Genomic DNA, 20,413 nt, shown 5'->3' on the forward strand with positions numbered 1-20,413 from the left:
CTCCATTCTTTTTCAAGACTGCTTTGGCTGTTCGGGGTCTTCTGTGTTTCCATATAAATTGTGAAATTGTTTTGATCTTGTTCTGTGAAAAATAACGTTGGTAGTTTGATAGGGATTCCTTTGAATCTGTAGATTACTTTGGGTAGTATAGTCATTTTCACAATATTGATTGTTCCAATCCAAAAATGTTATATCTCTCCATCTGTTTATGTCATTTTTGATTTCTTTCATCAGTTTTTTTTTTTAATAGTTTTCTGCATACTGGTCTTTTGTCTCTTTAGGTAGGTTAATCCATTGGTGTTTTATTCTTTTCATTTCAGTGGTGAAGGGGATTGTTTCCTTAACTTCTCCTTCTCATTTTTCATTATTAGTGTATAGCAGTGCAAGGGATTTCTGTATGGTAATTTTATATCCTGTGGCTTTACTATATTCATTGATTAGCTCTAGTAATTTCTGGTGGAATCCTTAGGGTTTTCTATGTGTAGTATCATGTTCCCTGCATCTAGTAAGGACTTTTCTTCTTCTTTTCTGATCTGAATTCCTTTTATTTCCTTTTTCTTCTGATTGTTGTGGCTAGAACTTCCAAAATTATGTTGAATAATAGTGGCAAGAGTGGGCACCCTTGTCTTGCCTGATCGTAGAGGAAATGCTTTCCGTTTTCAACATTGAAAATATTGGTTGTGGGTTTGTTGTATATGGCTTTTATTATTTTGAGGTGGGTTCCTTCTATGTGTATTTTCTGGAGAGTTTTTTTAAAATCATAAATGGGTGTTCAATTTTGTCAAAAGCTTTTTCTGCATCTACTGGATGATCGTATGGTTTTTATCTTTCAGTTTGTTGATATGGTGTATCACATTGATTGATTTGCATATACTGAAGAATCCTTGCATCCCTGAGATAGATCCCACTTGATCGTGGTGTATGGTCCTTTTAATGTGTTGTTGGAGTCTGCTGGAATTTTGTTGAGAATTTTGCTTCCTTGTATGTTCTTAATTTTTTTTTTTGAATGCCAGTGTAGTGTGAAACAATCAGGAGTGTAGTAAACAGTATTTATGCTTTTGTTTTGTCCGGTTCTTAGTGGGGGAGTTTGGATCAGTCTGGGTGGGAGGTAAGGTGGGTTTGCACTATGTTGTTTCTCTTTCTTTCACTGAACCACAGGCTGCAGGTTCCTCTGGAATTGCCTTGTGGTTCGGGTGCTGCTGCAGATTTTTCTTGGTGTCTGTAGCTGCTTCAGTTTTCTTCTGTCCCAAGTGCCTGCACCATAGAGGGGTCCTCTCACCCAGCGGCACGCTCTGCCCTTCCCCTGTAGTAGACTGCTGTTTTGTTACTTGAGGTCTCTGTTCTCTGTCTTGGTTCGGCTTCACTCTTATCTAGGGTTGGTTTATCAGCCTGAGCTCTGGGAGTTGAATTTCCATAGCATTCCTCTCTCTCTTTCCCATGAGAGCCGAACGTTTGTCTTGCATCGGTGGTTGATGTTTTGTGGGAGAGTGCTTCCTGTCCCTCACCCGATGGCAGGAGTCCTTTGAGGGTTGTGGTACAGGTTCCTGAGCCTCCTGTCCTCCTTTAGTGGCCGTGGATCTTTCCTTGTGTCTTGGAGGTGACAGAGTTTGCTGCTTTTCTTCTTACAGGGCAGAAAGGTCAGGATGGGAGGTAGAGGGTGCAGCATGTTTTGCAGCAGCTGCTGTTCTCTTAGATGCCTGCACCACTGAACGTGTCTCTGTCCTCCTTTCTGTCCCCCGGCTTCCCTTATATGGGGACGTCCTTGGAAGGCAGTCTGTAAGCGTGAGCTCCCCTTGGATCTGGGGCTGCTGGCAGTTCTAACATAGGCAAGCTGTTTCACATGCATTCTTAGCAAACTGAAAATGTTAGTTGATGTCTTGCTTGTATGCTAGTGGGCAAATCCTCATGATTTGCCGTAGATAACCTAGTGCTCTCCAAGAAAAGTATTTTATAGTTAATCAACCTTTCTTATTTTAGGGTAGGAGTGAATCCTTGATGAATATTGAACTTGGAAAAATTTAACATTAATGGCATTTCTATGTATTCTTATTTACTGTTTTTATTATTTAACAAATCTATCAGTTTTGAAAGATATTTTAAAATCTCCAGCTCAAGTTCTTGCATTTCTCATATTTTTATGCTGCTGGTTTCTTACAGTTCTATGTTCTTCATACATATACTTTATATCATTGCATAATGTTCTGTTTTACTCTGTTTGGTGAGTTCAGCCATTAATTGAACCTTGTCTGATACACCATTGCCTTTGTTTTCTTTGCTTTTATCTGTATATTTTTGTCTACCCAGTTTAATAAATTTTTTTATTACTTTCTTTTATCTTTTTGTAATCATGTGTAGCTAGGTTATATTTCATAATGCAGATTTATAATCTCTTTATTTAATAAGAGATTTTAAACTTCATATTTAGTGTAATGACTGATATAACGGATTTTTATTCTTGTCATCTTTATGCTCATTACTTTATTGTTATTGTATTTTAATTTTCCCTATTTTTGCTGTCCAAGTCACTGTTCATCCTTTTCCCCTCTCTTATTAAGTGGTACTCATACCTTTATTTGATGATTTACTTACTCTTCCCCTTTCATAATCAGATGCACGTGACTTTTATTTGATAGCTAGAACTCAGCCATTTTCTCCACAAAACATGATTCTTCCCTGTGGGATGTTCATTTCTGTATTATTTCCCTCTTCTCCTTGCTGTCACCCATTGCTCCCTCCAACCTCTGCCTACTGTACAAGCATGGAGATGCTTTTATCTTCCTGCCTGCCAGTTTTGATGAAATGGTGTGTTACTTAATCTAATTTGTTTAAAAATATATTTTTGTATTGCTTATAAAGTTTCATAGAAAGAACATGTCTGAGTATCATTCTTTTGGTGATGACAGTTGAACAATACTCGTAAAACATAACTGTTGTTGAGTAACTAATAATTGCCAAAGATCATAATTGTACAATACTGAAAAATACAGAAGAAAATACAATTATTGGAGAACAGTTGCTCTGCAGTGCTGTGTTGGCCTCTGCCACACATCACGAATCAGCCCCAGGTACACACATCTCCTTCTGAGCCCCTCCCGGTTCCCGGCGCACCCGAGCCCTCTGGGTTGGTTGTCACAGAACAGAGCGGAGCTGTCTGTGTCATGCAGCTGCTGCCTGCTTGCCTGCTTATACACATGGTAATGTGCACATTTCCATGCTGTGCTCCCAGTTCGTCTCTCTCCACTGTTCTGTGTGTCTGTGTCTGCACTCCTGCCTTGCAGACAGTTTCATCAGTACCGTATTTCTAGATTTCACATGGATGCTGTAATAGACAGTATTTGTGTTGCTCTGACTTCACTTTGTAGAAGAGGCTCTAGGTTCATCCACCTCATTAGAACTGACTTGAATGCATTATTTTTTATAACTGAGTAATACTCCGTTGTCTGTAGGCACCACAGATTGCATATCCATTCATGTGTTGGTGGATATCTGGGTTGCTTCCATATCCTAGCTCTTGTGAGATGTGCTGCAGTGACGTTGGGGTACACGTGTCTCCTTCATTTACGGTTTTTTTGTGGTGGGTGCCCAGGGGTGGGGTTGTTGGATCAGATGGTGGTTCTGTTCCTGGTTTTTTAAGGGGTCTCCATACTGTCTTCCCTGCTGTTTGTGCCAGTTTACATTCTCAGCAGCAGTGCAAGAGGATTCCCTTTTCCCACAGCCTCTCCAGCATTTATTATTTGTAGATGTTTTAATGACAGCCATTCTGACCAGTGTGAGGTGTAACCTCTTTACCCAGTTAATTATGTTACATTAACTTTGTGTGTTTGCACACCAGCTGTTCATTTTCTTCTGATTTCTGCTGTTTGTTCTGGCTCATTTGTTTAGAGATGTTTTACAGTTCTTTTTCTCATACCATGTGGATAATTCTCTGTCTGAATCTGTGTGTATCATCAAGTAGCTCTCCTTCCCATCTTACTGTGAAGGATCTCCTGACTGGGTAAGTGATTCCCAGGTTCTTGTGTTTCTCTTTCAGCTTACTCTCCAAAAATATTTAACTAGGCCATTATGTTTTTCAGTTTTAGAAGCATCTTTATTGAGTGCTGCACTTGAATGTCCTTAAATTCTCTTACGTAATTGACATATTCCGTTTATTTATTTATTTGGCCATGCTTCATGGCCGGTGGGATTTTAGTTCCCCGACCAGGGATTGAACCAAGACCATCAACAGTGACAGCATGGAGTCTTAACCACTGGACCACCAGGAAATTCCAACGTAACTCCCTTTAATTAAAGTACTCTCTCCTACACGTGTTCTGTTTTACAGTATGGGTCTTGTTTTTCCCTTTGCTCTCCGTCATAGGTGGCTGGACCCTTGGCACAGGCCGTTTGCCGTGGTGGTTTTACTGGGCTCATGGCTGGCTGTTGGGAGCCCTGGTGTCAGCCCTGCCCGTGGGCAGAAGGCGTGGCGTTGCCGTGGGCCTGCGGTGGCAGGTGGGCGCTCAGACCCCTGCTGGCTTTCTGGTCTCCCTGCACGTTGCTGGGCTGCAGGGATAGGGCGGACTGTGGGCCGTGGCCCGCCTCCTGTGACTCTCAGCCTCTTTATAGGATCTCCTGGCTCCCAGGCCCCAGCGCTGTCTCTTGTGCCGCTTTCCGGTGAAGCGCTCGGGCTGTCTGGGAGAACGCACACCAGCTCTGTGCCAGGACCTAGGGCGTCGCTGGGTACGTGCCCGTGGAAGCTGCTCTGCTCAGGAGAACAGTGGCCTGGCGCTGCGGTTGCAGGAAAGGTGCTCGGTTCAGGTTGCCGTGTTCAGAGCCGCTTCTCCTTCACGGCTCTCCTGCATTTCCCGTGTCATGCTCCTTTCCTAACTGGTGCGTTTCATAAAGATGTTTGTGCTCTATCCTGGGCACGAGTGCAGTTCTTTGCCTGATACTTGCTCTGTCAGCTCAGAGTAACAGACAGCTGCATGACTCAGAGGTTATGCTCTCTCAGTAACAAGGTGGGCATTTGCTGCTATCAGTTCAGTGGCTCCAGATGTCAGGTGGGCATGTTTGCAATTCTCTTGGGCTTAAAATGGCTGCGTTAGCCCCAGGTATCATGATCTTCTTCCAGATGAGGATAAAGAGGAAGTAACCAAGGCATTAGGGTGTTTGTTACCTGCCGACTTGGTTCGCATTCAAGAGCTTTTGTGGTAGGTTCATACTATGATTTCTGCTTCCAGGTTGTTAGCGCTCCTCTCTGCCTAAATGGAGAGCTGATAATGTAGTTTTTCTGCCTAGATACATTAGTTCTCTCACAAAGGTCAGTGTTCTAATACTAAGGAGAAAGGAAAAGAAGATTGGATATTTTTCATATTGAACTTTTTAGAAATGCACTTTATTGGTGGCCTACTTGAATTGCAAGAGCACACATATGCACAATAGTTAGCCTTGAAATATAATTATATTCTGAGTGGGGACTCTAGACTCCTTTTGTGAAAAACATTATTTTACATATAAATGATTCAACTGCAGATTGATTCACTTTAGTATAACTTGTTTCATTTATATGTATATGTGTTTTATTTGCTGAACCATTTCAAAGTAAATTACAGACATTATGACCATTCATTCCTCCATATTTCAGCATAAGGACATTTTCCTAAATAGCCATACTATCATTTTTGCATCCAACAAAAATAAGTGATTTCTTAATGTCTTCTAATTTCAGCCCATATTCAAATTACTCTAAGTACCTCCAAAATGTTTTTATAGCTGTTTATTTTTGAACCAGAATTCTCATGGACCACCTCTTATGCTTGGTTGTGTCTATTAAATCTCTCTTTAACAGTCTCTTCCTCTTCCCATTCCCTTAAAAACAAACCAAAACAACAAAAAGTTACTCTCTGAAGAGAGCAGGCTCTTTGTTTGTGGTATATATCACTATCTGGATTTATCTGATTGTTTTCCCAAGGCACACTATTTAATGTGTTTCTCTGTTGGTGGTGGTGTTCAGGTGCTAAGTCATGTCGACACTTCTGCAATCCCATGAACTGTCCAGGAGACAGGCTCCTCTGTCCATGGGATTCTCTAAGTAAGAATACTGGAGTGGGTTGCCATTTCCTTCTCCAGGGGTTCTTCCCAACCCAGGGATTGAACCCACGTCTCCTGCACTGCATGCAGACTCTTTTCCACTGTGCTGCCCGGGAGCCCTATTTGTTTCTTTGTCATCTGTATTCTAATTTGAGAGTTAGATATGCACTTTAAAACAACAACAACACACTGATGTATATTAAACACTTCTCTCTGCCCTCAGGATGCTTCTTATGTTGCAGGAAGCAATGCAGTCTCGGCAGTGGGAGACAGGAAGGAACATAGGCGGCATCTCCCGCTCCCCTCTTACGTGTTTCACCTTCTGCCCCTTCTAGATAGTGGGGTCTCCCCAGGTGCCTGGTGAGAGACAGGACAAGGGCAAGAGGTCTGTGCATGTTCACTTGCCCTCTGGAGGTGCCTGGAGAGTTTGGCAAACACCCCTGTCACATGTCCCTATGACAGACACTGGGGAATGACGGGCTGGAATGATTTACTTCCTACTGTGTTTTAGCAGCAGGCATCTAATATGGTCTTTCTCTCAGTAATACCAACACTGCGTAGATGCAGTTTTTCCATTGTGAAGATGTAACTGGTAATCTGTAGGTTCAAACTGTATGAATACCTATTTTACGGTCATCATTTGAAAATCTTTGCCTGAATCAGTTACATTATTAGGGATTTCAAAATGGGGATTTCACTTGAATGTTCCTCCTCCTTTCATAAATTAGATTCCTCTGTAAAGAAGAGCTTTCCTTCATCGTCTACTGCTGTCTGGTTATCCTGCAGTAGCATTATTGTTGAAAACAGGAGAACATGCTTAGTTCTTTCTCTTTATTATTTTTTATTGGCTATTATGGCAAATGAGGTGTTTCAAAAATTCTTTTCTTCTCTTCCTGGCAATCACTATGGACTTAAGAATTTGTTAATGTTTCAATTACACTCTTGTTCTCTTTGATTCTCAAATTGTTCTAAATTTGGCATATGGGCACTAGGATTTGAAAGCTGAAAGGACTGTTAGAAATCAGCTAATCCATATCTATGCCTTCCCAGGTGCTTTAGTTGTAAAGGATCTGCCTGCCAGTGCAGGAGACACGGGTTTGATCCTTGGGTCGGGAAGATCCTGTGGAGAGGGAAATGACAACCCACTGCAGTATTCTTGCCTGGAAAATCCCATGGACAGAGGAGCCTGGCAGATTACAGTCCGTGGGGTCGCAAAGGGCCAGAAATGACTGAGTGACTAAACAACAAGGAATCTTAGAAATCAGCAAATCTAGAGCTCCAAGCTTTATAGCCGAGGAAACTGAAGCTCAGAAGTTTGTTATGCTCTGTTGTGTCACAGGTGGTCAGCGGCAGAGCAGGGGTGAGGATGCAGATCTCTGGGGTCCTCAGCGCTTTCCTCACCGAGTGAAGCTCTGCAGTAAAAGCTTGCTTTCACGTTCTTGCTAATATTATTACTCAAAATGACAGAAAATGGCCCACATGTTTTCAGTCACACTTTCTCATTAAAAGTTATTGTCTAGTCTGGTGGGTCCCAAGTTGAATGGATATTTATCTGCATTGTTTAGAAAGAGCAAAGAAGCACTGTTGTAGTCTCAGCATTGAGCCAGTCTGAGAAGTGAGTTTGACTTGGACAATTTGGTGTCCGCAGGTTGAATTTGTCTTACAGTCACATTTTATTTGATCTACATAGAATTTTGGAAACTTGAAATTCATTGCCTATATATATATATATATATATATAATAGTACTGATTTCATATACAAATTTAAATTGTCGGTTTCACTAAAATATTCAGTTGGAATTGAAAACATTCAGTTGGAGTTGAAAAGCTTTATAAATGTGCATGTCCCTCCACCTCCCCTCCTGGCCACTCCCTGCTGTATCCTGTATATATTTTTGTCTGATGTTGTGCTGCTTTCCCGCCTCATTCTGTAAGCCTTTGGGTTAGGTAGTTGGAAGCAAGGAATTATAGGAAGATTTCTTGAATATAGTCACAGATTGAAGGTAGTAATAATCAGACACATGAACAGCAAGAAAATGGTAGAGTTGATAGTTTTTTTTGCTGGTGGTATGAGATCTTCAACAGCTAAACCACAAAGTAAAACCAATGATGACAAGAAGTCAGCTAGAAATTTTTGAAATTTTCAAGGAGATAGTTTGAAATGTTGCTTTCCTTCTAGTCATTAATTATGAACCTCATGTTAGGTGTTGAATAGGCTCGTGCACCTGATCAGAAAGATCCCCTAGAGAAGGGAATGGTAACCCACTGCAGTATTGCCTGGGAAATCCCAGGGACAGAGGAGTCTGGTGGGCTATGGTCCATGGGGTTGCAAAGAGCAACTGAAAACACACATGCATAATTTATATTATGATGAAGCCTATGGAATTTTCATGTATCAAAAATGGTCAAATATTAGCAATTTGATACAGTTCAACCAAAAGAAAAAAGTTACATGTATATGGAGTGAGCGCCCTAAATCATCCTTCCATTGGTACATTACCCAAGCATGTTTGAAGCCTGCTGAGGTAGGAGAGGCTTATTCTTAGAAGGATCATAGAAAATGGTTAGTGAATAAAGCTGTGTATACATTAAAATTACGATGATGAGAAAGTACTGCTTGGGTCGTAGAAATGACAGTGGACAGAGAGAGGACAGGGCTGGATCGCAGGTGCTGGGCTCTTCAGAGGAATCTAAGCGTGGGTCCAGTAAGTATAAAAACTTCATCAAAAGCCTAATATAAATTGTTTTGATTATCTTCAGTGTTTCTTACCACAAATATATGGATAGCTAAGAGTTAACTATTGATATTTTATTATCTTGCAGCCACAGAAACTCAAGTTTATTTGATCACATCATTCCAGTATACTCACTAGTGTGCTTTGAAGGCAATTTTACCAAATCCAGAGAGCTAAATATAGATTTATTGCCTCTATCTGAATTTTATGTCAGTATATTTCAAATTGAATTGCAGCCCATTGGTGTGTTGTGAAATTAATTTGATTATTCACTTCTGTCAAAACTAGTGTTTTTTTCAAAAGTGAAGTAAAATTGAGTAGAAAATATGAAATACATTGTACAGAGTAAGGGCAGTGTTATTTCAAGAAGTTTACATTTTAGTTTTTAAAGTGTGTGTTTGTGTGTACAGTTGACCTTTGAACAACGTGGGAGTTAATCCACACATAAAATATAGTTGGCCCTCCACATCTGCAGTTCTTCCACACCTGTGGATTCAACCAACCAGGATGATGTGATTAAAATATCCATGTTTAAGTGGACCCATGCAGTTCAAACTGTGTTAAGGGTCAGCTGTGTATATGTGAATATACTAGAATGAGATGCAGAATGTATTTCTTGGCTTGAGTAAAAAATTTGAAAGCCATATTTATTATAGTTTGGTAGTTTGATTTTACGACAAAGTGATTGCTCACTATTAGTAGCAAAGCTTTAGACTCGCATTCCTGATTCTTGAGTTTTCAAAGCTTAAGAACTTTAGTAATCTTACTAGGTCTGCATCTAAGCAGGTGTTTCCCCCCCTAACCCCAGTCATTTACTTGGGTTTCTGTCTCTTTTCAGGCGTTTGAACTCTGTTTAATTGCTCGACACACTTTTCTGTTTCCTGTAGATTTGTGTCATGGAGAGGAACTGACTGGCATGGGTACATCGCTTTGGAAAGGGTGTCCTCAGATGGTTTTCTTCTGCAGCAGTTGCTGAAGGCTAAATATAGGACGAAGTGGAGTGAAAAGTTGAACTATATATGCATTAATACCAAATCCTCAACTTTGTTGCCCAAAACACACCTTAATACTTGGTTTCTGTCTTCGAGGTTGGCTGTAATAGCCAAATAGCAGTCTGCCTGTTGGTGTGCTTGTTTTTGGTTTATTTAGGACTATAGTTTTGACTTCAGGAGTCTTTCTAGCATTTTCTGCCTCGTAGTTAAAATTCAGCAGTAGATCTCCCAGACTGTGCTGTTGCTTGTCACTTCTCAGAGCCTCTTTGCTTTATCAAGTGAGGGCCTGGGTGCTTGTTACTGTTTAGTTGCTCAGTCCTGTCTGACTCTCTGCTACCTTGTGCAGTGCAGCCCACCAGGCTCCTCTGCCCGTGGGGTTCTCCAGGCAGGAATACTGGAGTGGGTTGCCATTTTCCTCTCCAGGGGATCTTCTGGACCCAGGGATCGAACTCCCGCCTCCTGCATTGGCAGGCAGATTCCTCACCACTGAGCCACCAGGGAACTGGGTTAGCTAGTTGTACTTCCTTTAAGCTTTAACACTTAACTGTTGCCAGGAGTTGGGTTTTCTGTTGTTCATTCAGTCATTTGTAGTCCTTGAAACACTATTTTGGTGGTCCCCCCCCTTAACAGTGTTCATGAGGAGTTCCGCCGTGTCCATATGGAGGCAAGGGCTCTACTGTAGGATAGTCAGGGAAGGTTTGGGGGAGGCTCACAAGGACACGTGGAATCCGTGTCTTCTCTGTACCATGTCTGTGGCACGCTTGGCTGGACAAGGATGACCCCACTCCCAGTACCTCCAGCCCCTGCTTGATTGCCTCAGTTGTGAAAGCAGTTTTGCTCACCATCCACCCTGCCTCAGAGATCCCTCCTTGTTGGGGCCACTCCTGGTTTCACCAGCGGTTCTTACCTGGGAATTTGTCTATACACAGCTTGCAACATCCCACTCCCAGAGATTCTGATTTTAATAAGCTCAGGATTCTGAACTTGAAACAAGCGACCCTTGTGAATGAATCTCTTGATGGTGATTCAAAGCTCGTCGTTGGAGAAGCCCGGGTTCATGGAGTGCCTCTTTGGTTGGTTGAAGGATTGGCAGGAGAATTTAAGCTTTATTTATGAACAGTCTTCCTTTGAGAATGGCAAGCCTACTTCTTTCTGTTCATAATTGGGATGAATTTATGGTTTTTATGGAAATCAGGTGATTTTCTGCCTGGTAGGCTTGTCTCTCAAGCTAGGCAAGACTCTGCTTCTCATGGCTGCAGAGGTTTGAAACATTAAAGTATGATGTTCAGAGTCTTGTCAGAATGTAAATGTTGAGCAATTTAACCCTTTTATGTTGGCTCCTGTGTTGTGGTTTCATGCTGTTTGGCTAAAAATAGATTAAGCTGGATTTTATGTATATAAATATTTTCTGTTGGGTAAATTACTTTATATTTTAAATGTGTTTCAATCATTGGGTAGGAAGATTTAGAGAAAAAATTTTTCCAGAAAAGAAATAATAGTTTATTTTTGTATTGTGATTATTGTACTAATTCATTTTCCATATAATCATTACTACTCAGGGTGAAAAGTTTGGACCATTTGCTGGAGAGAAGAGAATGCCTGAAGATTTGGATGAAAATATGGATTACAGGTTGATGTGGGAGGTGAGGATGTGATTATATTGAAATATTTTAAATATGTTTCTCTATATATGAATATTTAATTTATATTTAATAAATATAATTATAATTTATATTGTTTATTATTATATAGTATTTATAATATAAATATTTAAATATAATTTATATTTAATATTAATATAAATGAATATTTAATTCATTTATAAGGTTAAGTTAATAGATATTGATACTAGTTGACTATTTAAGCATTGAATGTTTTAATTTTAAGGAACCCGAGTACCTTGGGAGTTTAACATTTAAAAAAAACTGTTGAAATATATAACTAGATAATTATTCTATAACTCTGGATCAGTTTATATATTTCATCATTAAAAATAATTAATTAATTAATTAATTTGTTTGACTTCACCAGTTCTTATTTGCAGCACGTGAGCTCTTTAGTCTCTGCTGTGGCATGCGGGTTTTTTTCATGCTGCATGTGAACTCTTAGTTGTGGCGTGTGGGATCCAGTTCCCTGACTAGGGATTGAACCTGGGAACCCTGCATTGGGAGCCTGGAGTCTTAGCCACCAGACCACCAGGAAAGTCACTGTACTTTATCATTAAAAATAAGTCATTCATGAATAAGGATGTTTGGATTTCAAAATAAGCATATTCTTTTTATGGATTTAGAATTTGATTTCTGAAAATGAAATTATATTTTTTGTTTAACTTTTATTTCCCAATTGCAGTTCTAATTGCACAGAAACATTTCTGAGCTTTATATTGGAATAAAAATCCCAGCTTAAAATGTACCTTACTTCTAAAAACATACATTTAAAGAACTATGACACTGTAGATAGTCTTTTGCAATCTAAAGTCTCTCTAATGCAGGAATTTATATATGCAAATGCACATATGTATATATTATGTATATATTTGGAGAATTTTGATCCTAGCTAATGCCACTTACTTTCATTACTGTTGTTTTCTAATCTTTAGAAAAAGAAGGGCCTAGAGGGTAGAAATAGAAAAACAGAGGTGTGGATATTGTTCAACAAAAAGCTGGAAAAGGAAACTCAGTCCCAAGAATTTTATTTGGTGGGTTCCATGAGGAGGGTGGGAGCTGAGATATGTGTGGATGGAGCTGAGAGAAGTAGGATCATTAAATCAGAAAGGGATACAGTGCTGGACCAGAGAACTATGCATACGATGTCTCTCTGAACATGCATTTATCAGTTAGGATCACCAGAAAAACAGAGGTGGGCGTGTATGTGTGTGTTTCTGTGTGTGTGTGTCTGTGTGTGTTTCTGTGAGTGTGTCTCTGTGTGTGTCTATGTGTGTGTCTGTGTGTGTGTGTGTGTCTGTGTCTGTGTTTCTGTGTGTGTGTGTGTGTTTCTGTGAGTGTGTCTGTGTGTGTTTGTATGTGTGTGTGTCTGTGTGTGTTTCTGTGAGTGTGTGTGTGTGTGTGTGTCTGTGTGTTTCTGTGTGTGTGTCTGTGTGTGTCTGTGTGTGTGTGTCTGTATGTGTGTGTGTGTCTGTGTGTCTGTCTGTGTCTGTGTGTGTGTTTCTGTGTGTGTCTGTGTGTGTTTCTGTGTGTGTGTCTGTGCGTATCTGTCTGTGTGTCTGTGTGTGTGTCTGTGTGTGTCTGTGTGTGTTTCTGTGAGTGTGTCTGTGTATGTGTCTGTGTGTGTCTGTGTGTGTGTGTCTGTGTGTGTCTGTGTCTGTGTGTGTGTTTCTGTGTGTGTGTATCTGTGTGTGTGTGTTTCTGTGAGTGTGTGTGTGTGTTTCTGTGAGTGTGTCTGTGTGTGTGTCTGTGTGTGTGTGTTTCTGTGTGTATTTCTGTGTGTGTGTCTGTATGTGTGTGTGTCTGTGTCTGTGTGTGTGTGTCTGTCTGCTGTGTGTGTCTGTGTGTGTGTGTCTGTGTGTGTCTGTGTGTGTGTGTCTGTGTGTGTGTGTGTGTCTGTGTGTGTGTGTTTCCCCCAAGAACTTGGCTTACATGATTGTTGGGGTGGCATGTTGGAACCTATAGGCTGGAAACTCAGACAGGAGTTAATACTCCAGTCTTGAGGAAGAACTTCTCAAGCATAGCTCAGTTTTTGCAGTTAAGTCCTTTGGTTTGGTCAAAGGCCACGCACAGTATTGACAGTAATCTCCTTTATTTAAAGTCAGCTGATTGTAGGTGTTAGCCACACCTGTAAAACACCTTCAGTGAAACCTGGGTTACTGTTTGATTAAATAACTGGGTACTGCCATCTGACCAAATTGACACACAAAACTGTACTATCTGCAAGCAAAACAGATTTTTAAGCATCACCGTATTGCTGACACTGCTGGATGTAGGGAGTGGGGTTGCTTATGAAGGAGATTCTTGAAAGATTTCTGAAGTGCAGCTGATGGAAAATGGAAATTTTATAATATAGTCTTTAAGTGGAAAATATTACAGGTTTACCTTAATTTAATATGCTGTTTTAATTGTTTATGTTTATAAGCCTAAAGATATTTCTAATGCCCTTAACTGTTTTTCTGGGCTTCCCTGGTGGCTCAGATGGTAAAGTGTCTGCCTGTAATGTGGGAGACCTGGGTTTGAACCCTGCGTTGGGAAGATCCCCTGGAGAAGGAAATGGCAACCCACTCCAGTATTCTTGCCTGGGAAATTCCATGAATGGAGGAGACTGGTCGCAAAGAGTCTGACACGACTGAGCAACTTCACTGGGTTTCTGCTTTTCTATAAGGTCTTAACTTTCTTAGCAGTTAATTTTTTTTTTCCATAAAGATTTTCAAAAATTGAACATTTATGTGACAAAATAACTTCAATAAGCCATAAATGATAAAAACATCAATTATAAAAGAGGTTTTGATATTTGTTTTATTGTCTCTAAAAGTTTTAATGTAGTGGTCAGGTTAATATCTTGCACAGCTGGTAATGCTAAGCAGATAATGATTATCATTTTTACTTTGAAAAAGAAGTGGGAAACTTACGGAGGCTGCCAGTGGTACAGCAGACCTTATCTTTGCATTATGTAATCCTGTGGTTCTGTGGTATCTTTATTGTTGTTTTTTTTTATTGTTTGTTTTTACATACCAATAATATACCCAGTTCTCTCACTTTTCTACCCAAAGAGCTACTGATTATAAAATCATCCTATGTTCAGGTAGTGTTACGCTGTTCTCCGTTTTCTTTTACTTTTTATTTTATGCCTGTTTTGATTAAACAATATTTGTACTTGTGACCCAGTTCAGAAGGGTACTGGTGAAGTCTCCCTGTCCCCCACAAGCCCTCTCTTCTCACCTAAGAGCTTGGATTCCTTTAGTCCAGGCTTCACTTGCCTCTCCCTCCTGGATTCCTTCCTTCAGAGTCTGCTCTTCAGGATTCCTTGTTGCTGGGCTCTGCGCTGCGCTCTTGCGCTGCTGGGTGGGGCAGAGGACTCTCTCAGTGTTATAGCTTCTTGGGGGAGCATTTGAAAAACAATCAGCGCACCATCTGAACTGCAGCAGAGGTTTGCTGCTTGCTAGCTTTAGTTCTGTTCCTTATTGTGTTAATGGAGAAAATGGTTTCCCAGCCTTGAGATGTATTCTTCAAGTCCATTTTTGCTCTTTTAGCTTTGGAGCTGCCAGGATTCAGAGGGTGCACAGAGAAAGGAGGATGACTGGTTCTACTGCAGTCTTCCCCTCTTGGAACCCTTTGAACCCTCTCAAAGGGAGATGGTGGGCCTTCCCTCCTCTGGTGGGTAAATTGGGACCAATTACTTAAGTCATTTCTAACAGTGGTAAAGAATACGTCTGCCAATGCAGGAGGTGCGGGTTCAGTCCATGGGTTGGGAAGATCCCCTGGAAAAGGGAAAGGTAACCCCCTCCAGTATTCTTATGTGGGAAATCCCACGGACAGAGGAGCCTGGCAGACCCAGTCTCTGAGGTCACAAGAGTCAGACACAACTTAGTGACTAAATACACACAGTACACCCCATAACTCTAGAGCGAGCCACTCGCAGCTGTCATGTGTGGTCCTTCTCAAGCCAGTGGTTGCCTGTGTTGTGGTTATGGAGCGTGAGCCAGGTAGTGCTGTGGGGTCTGCAAGATGACGCTGTCCAAGAGGGCGCGTGGCATGATACCTCTTTGTCAGTTTATATTTTGGTTATGCTGCCCACAGTTATGGTGGACAAGGCCAAGGGCCCCTAGGTGGGCGTTTCACAGCAGAAATCCTGGAGGTACTGGTGAGGGTTTACTGGTGTGCGTGAGTCCCTGTTAGTGTGGGCCAGGTGTAGAGGGGCCTAGGGTTTCAGTGGGGAGCACTGACTTTGCTGCAGCCTCCCCGCTCCCTGCTGAGGGGCAGCTTGGTGCTCACCGATGTCTGCTGCTCAGAGCATTCACCGGCACCTCAGCCTCCCTTTGTGTTGGCCACCAGGATTTGAGATTGGGGTCTTAAGAGACTGTCTTCTCTGTCCTTACATCTCCTTGATACCTCAGGCTTTTCTTTTGAAATTAACTGCATCAGCAAAGGAATTCTGGATTTCTGAAGCCTTGGGCCAGTTACAGAGCTTGAAGTTGGACACCGGTGCTCCACCGTGAATGCTTCTCATTGTTCGTTTGTGGAATGTGCACAGTTGTCTGTATTGTAGTCTGTTCCTTCCTGAAGTAGAAGTCTTTCTGCATACTTTTTCCCAGGTGGTTTGGAGTCTGAGATACATTTTCTTCTGTTCTCTACCTGCTCAGACTTGATCTAAGACCAAAATCCATTGAAGTAATTGAGAGTTTGCTAAAACTCTCAATAATCTTTACTTTTAAATCTCCAGTTTCGTCTCTTTTTATAATATTTTCTTCATTATTTCAAACTACAGCTTGAATACCTTTTCTGCAGGCTCTGTGTCTCATTCTAGTGCGTGTCTTTAAGTGTTGGTGCCTTTATATTGTGTGGGCTTTACTAGTGGCTCAGTGGTAAAGAATCCACAGGAGATGTGGGTTTGATTTCTGGGTCAGGAAGATCCCCTGGAGAAGGAAATGGCCACACACTCCAGTATTCTGGTCTGGGAGCACCCATGGACAGAAGGAACCTGGTGGGCTACAGTCCGTGGGGTCGCAAAAGAGTCAGACACAACATAGTGACTAAACATAAACCACCTATAGATTACAACACAGATCGTACATTTCATTGCTGCCTGCTCAGTCTGTTATTCAGGTATTCCAGAGTGGCTGTTGACGAATCCAGTGTCTTCTTGAAGCCTCCAAACGGCTCTGCTCTGTTGGCAGGACATCTTATCTTCGCTTCTTTTCCCGGCGCATCCTCTTGCATTGTCTGCAAGGGATTTTTTTGTGTGTGGAAACTGGCCTGGGAAGTTCTCAGAGCTTGGCTTTGTTCTGATGTTTCCAGTTGAGTCATTTATTTCCAAACTCTCCATCTATTCTGAGATCACAGAGTTCTCAGCCCCATTATTCTCTTTCTCTCCCTCTCAGGGTGGGTTTGTTCTCTGCTCAGTCTTTGAACACTTCCACTGAGGTGGTGTGACCTGAGCCAGGTTGAACCAGGATGCCATGCCCCGGGTTCAGTACTCCTGGACGGTCCCTCTGTGGGCAGACAGTTCTTGCAGTTAGCCAGCTATGAACTCACATGCAGAATCCCAGATAGCAACTGGAGACTCCAATGAAATATTCCAGTCCTGGGTGATGTTTTTATTAAAATCAAATCTCTTTTACTTAGATTGATTTTTTTTTTTTTTGCTATTGTACCATCTATAACTTAGTAGAAAAATATCTATCTCAATACAAAATCAATAGGAAAAAAACATAACACTGTTTGAACTTTGCTGCTTAAATTGTCATGCTCTTAACCTAAAGGAGCTGTGGTCCTGTAAGGATTGCAGAGGTAACTCATGGTGGCATACCACGAGTATAGTAAGAATAGCCTGCCTCACCTGCATGAGCCTGGCTTAAAGGTATTTAAACAGTTTTACTCTTGTTTCCTTTTGTGGATCTGTTCCCTTGAAGATTAATGAGGAAAGCTGTATTTTTTACATCTGAAAGTGAAAGTCGATCAGTTGTGTCCTACTCTTTGTGACCCCATTGCCCGCCAGTCTTCTCTGTCCATGGGGATTCTTCAGGCAAGAATACTGGTGTGGGTTGCCATGCCCTCCTCCAGGGGATCTTAAGGTTAGTGGAATTACCAGGGCAATTAGTCATTACAGTTTACTAGATAGCTGCATATTACAAAATGCAGAATATCAAATTATCATAGCTTTATTTATTTTAGTCAGCAGAAATGATTTTGTACCTCTGAGTAAGTGTTTTCAAAAATGTAGCAATCAGAATTATAAGATGACAAGATTTGCAGGTGTATTTGTAAGAATTGTTAATATCCTACAGTTATAGTAAACTATTATTTCAAAATAAATGTATATACTGGGTGAACCAGGGCCCCTTTTGTAATTGGCCAAATAAATATAGATTGTTCTTGGAGACTTCCTTCCCAACCTCCATTCTCCACTTCACTTACACACTGGTGATGTTTACTAATTAATAACCCATCTATGTTTCTAACAAAGAAAGAGCAGATAGGAGCCAGGTGAAGACTAAAATACCCACCTTACTAATGAGGTATATATGTGGTATATATTATGTGAGCATATAATAATTCTTAAGTTCATGGCTTCAAAAAGTTGAATTGGTGAATATGACTGGGATCCTAGGTTTGAATGGAGACTTTATGCTCTGCCTCTTGAATTTTGCCCTGTGGACCAGAAGTGTACAAAGTGGACACTTGATACTCTGCTTCTTAAATCTTGGTCTTTGTGGGCAGGAGTTGGGCCTGCAGTTTAGATTCTGAATGTACATGCCATCTGTCCTTTCATGGAGCATTGTGGCCTGACTCACAGGTTCAGTTTGCAGCATATCAGAGAGCATGGGAGAGAGTCAAGTGTGCAGCCTGTGGTGAAAGGCGTGTCCCGAGTCTGGGGGCAGGTCTGCTTACTGCACAGTGGGGAGCTGGGCGTGGGAAGGAGTAACATCAGTGTCTTAATAATCAGCTGAAGAGAAGGAATCATGAAGGAGAGAAACTCAAAGTATATTTCTGCTCATTTCTCTCTCATGGAGGAAAAAGTTGCTGAGGACACACACACACAGAATTAGCCTTTCTCTTTTTCTCATACTGAGAAATGACTAGGTTAGAAACTCTTTACAAAACAGAAATAGGCATGATAAGTGAAACATGATAGAAAGAGCAATGATACCAGGGTCAGGCAATCTTTAGTGTGATTTCACGCTGAGGATCCAGTAAAGCTTTTGCTTTCTTGGGGGTGTATGTTTCAGCAGGGAAAGAGAGACATAAAAAACCTTTAATGAGTAATACAAACGAAATAAAATAGGGCAAGAAAACTTACCTCAGATGAGAACTTGAACACACTGTTATTACTGCTGCTACAAAAGACAGATTAAATATAAAAGTGATTTGTGTAAGGCCATCAAAGAGCTGTTAAAGAGAAGAGTTGTAGAGTGATTAAGGCTCCAGAGAGAGGAAAACTTTGAACAGGTGAATTGATAAGCTATAACCTTTTTCTTTTCTCCCCCTTGGGGAAGTGGTCAGAGCTTTGCTGATGGTGGGTATGGGCAAGAGGCTGAAAATTTGACCTCAGCCCAAGTAGAGGGTTTGTGTTTGAGCACAGAGTAGCAAGTAGAGCTTTGGGCAGTGTTGTGAGGTTGGAGTGACATTATTGGAGACCCAAAGCAACTCAGAAACATTGTTGGTGCCTCTGCAAAACATTTGCAGAATTGTGAAGCTGCATGACAGAACACTATAAAGTTAAACCATGTATGGTACTTCTAAAAGGCAGTGTTCTGCAGTCTCGTGTTGCCGTGGAGACCCCCTCAGTTGCACATCATACTTTCATTTGGAAGGAAGCAAGCAGGGTGGTGCTGTAAGGATAGGATCAGCTGAGGCTGGCTGACGTCTGCCATGACTGTGGCTACGTTTGAGTCAGCTCACTGCCTTCATAGCTTACAATGAACAGTTTCTACTTTGTCTGGCAGAGGTTGGGGTGAACCCTATAATATCTGCATCCTCTAATTTTCTTTACTACAGAGTGTCCAGCATTTAATAAAAATGAATAGATGCTAAGAGATAGGACTGAATGACTAAAACCACAAGAAAGGCTGGACAATGGAAAGTGACCTAGGAGGATTCAGATATTGATTGGAGTTAGCAAATGAGGACTCTTAAAATAAATGCAATTGGTATGTTCTAGCAAATGGAAGAAAAGATGAGGCAAACAGATGAGAAGATGGAGAATTTTACTAAAAATTGGGAGGTATAAATACCAGGTGGACTAGACAAAAATATTCAAACTGAAATTGAGAACTCAGTGTTTGAATTAGGTATTAAATATGACACAGCAAAAGATAGGATTAGTGATGAGTAAAAGAAGTCAATAGAAAATATTGAAAATGAAGCACAGAGACTAAAAATAGATATATGAAAAGTGAATTAATGTATCTGTAATGTTAGGATCTTTTAGCACTTGAAGAAGGAGAATATGGGGAAGATGCAAGTTTGATGTAATAATGGCTGAGAATTTTCCAAAACTTATGCAGGAGACCTGGGTTCAATCCTTGGGTTGGGAAGATCCCCTGGTTATAAGAAGACTGGAATGGGTTGCCATGTCCTCCTCCAGGGAATCTGCCCAATCCAGGGATCGAACCCAGGTCTTCCTGCATTGCAGGTGGATTCTTTACCATATGAGCCACCAGGGAAGCTCCTCTCCCCCCCCCAAAAAAATTACCTGGTGAATTGAAGAAGCTCTGTGAGCCTCAAGAACCATCACTGTAAAGAAAGCCACACTTGTTAGATATATCTTAGTAAGATTATAGAAAACCAAGACAATCTTTAAAGCAGGCAGGGGGAAAAAAAAGACATTACTTTCAAAAAAGAAACAGTAAGACTGAAAGCTCTCTTTTAACAGAAAGGATAAAAAAGATAATCAACAACCAAAATATGTCTAAGAGAACATCGTGGCAATCTGGAATTCTATACCCAGTA

General features: G+C 41.1%; 1 protein-coding gene across 4 annotated transcripts in view; it reads left to right on the forward strand.

Annotated features, from left to right (window-relative positions):
* PRDM5 (PR/SET domain 5) overlaps positions 1-20,413 on the forward strand; it is a 249,711-nt gene that overhangs the window by 15,996 nt on the left and 213,302 nt on the right. For all 4 annotated transcript variants that reach the window (XM_043870964.1, XM_043870965.1, XM_043870966.1 and 1 more), the window contains exon 2: positions 11,354-11,437. In XM_043870964.1, the coding sequence (XP_043726899.1) occupies positions 11,354-11,437 (84 nt within the window). The remainder of the gene's footprint in view (positions 1-11,353; positions 11,438-20,413) is intronic.

The sequence above is a fragment of the Cervus elaphus genome, chromosome 17 (genome assembly GCF_910594005.1).
Source record: "Cervus elaphus chromosome 17, mCerEla1.1, whole genome shotgun sequence".
NCBI lineage: Eukaryota > Metazoa > Chordata > Mammalia > Artiodactyla > Cervidae > Cervus > Cervus elaphus.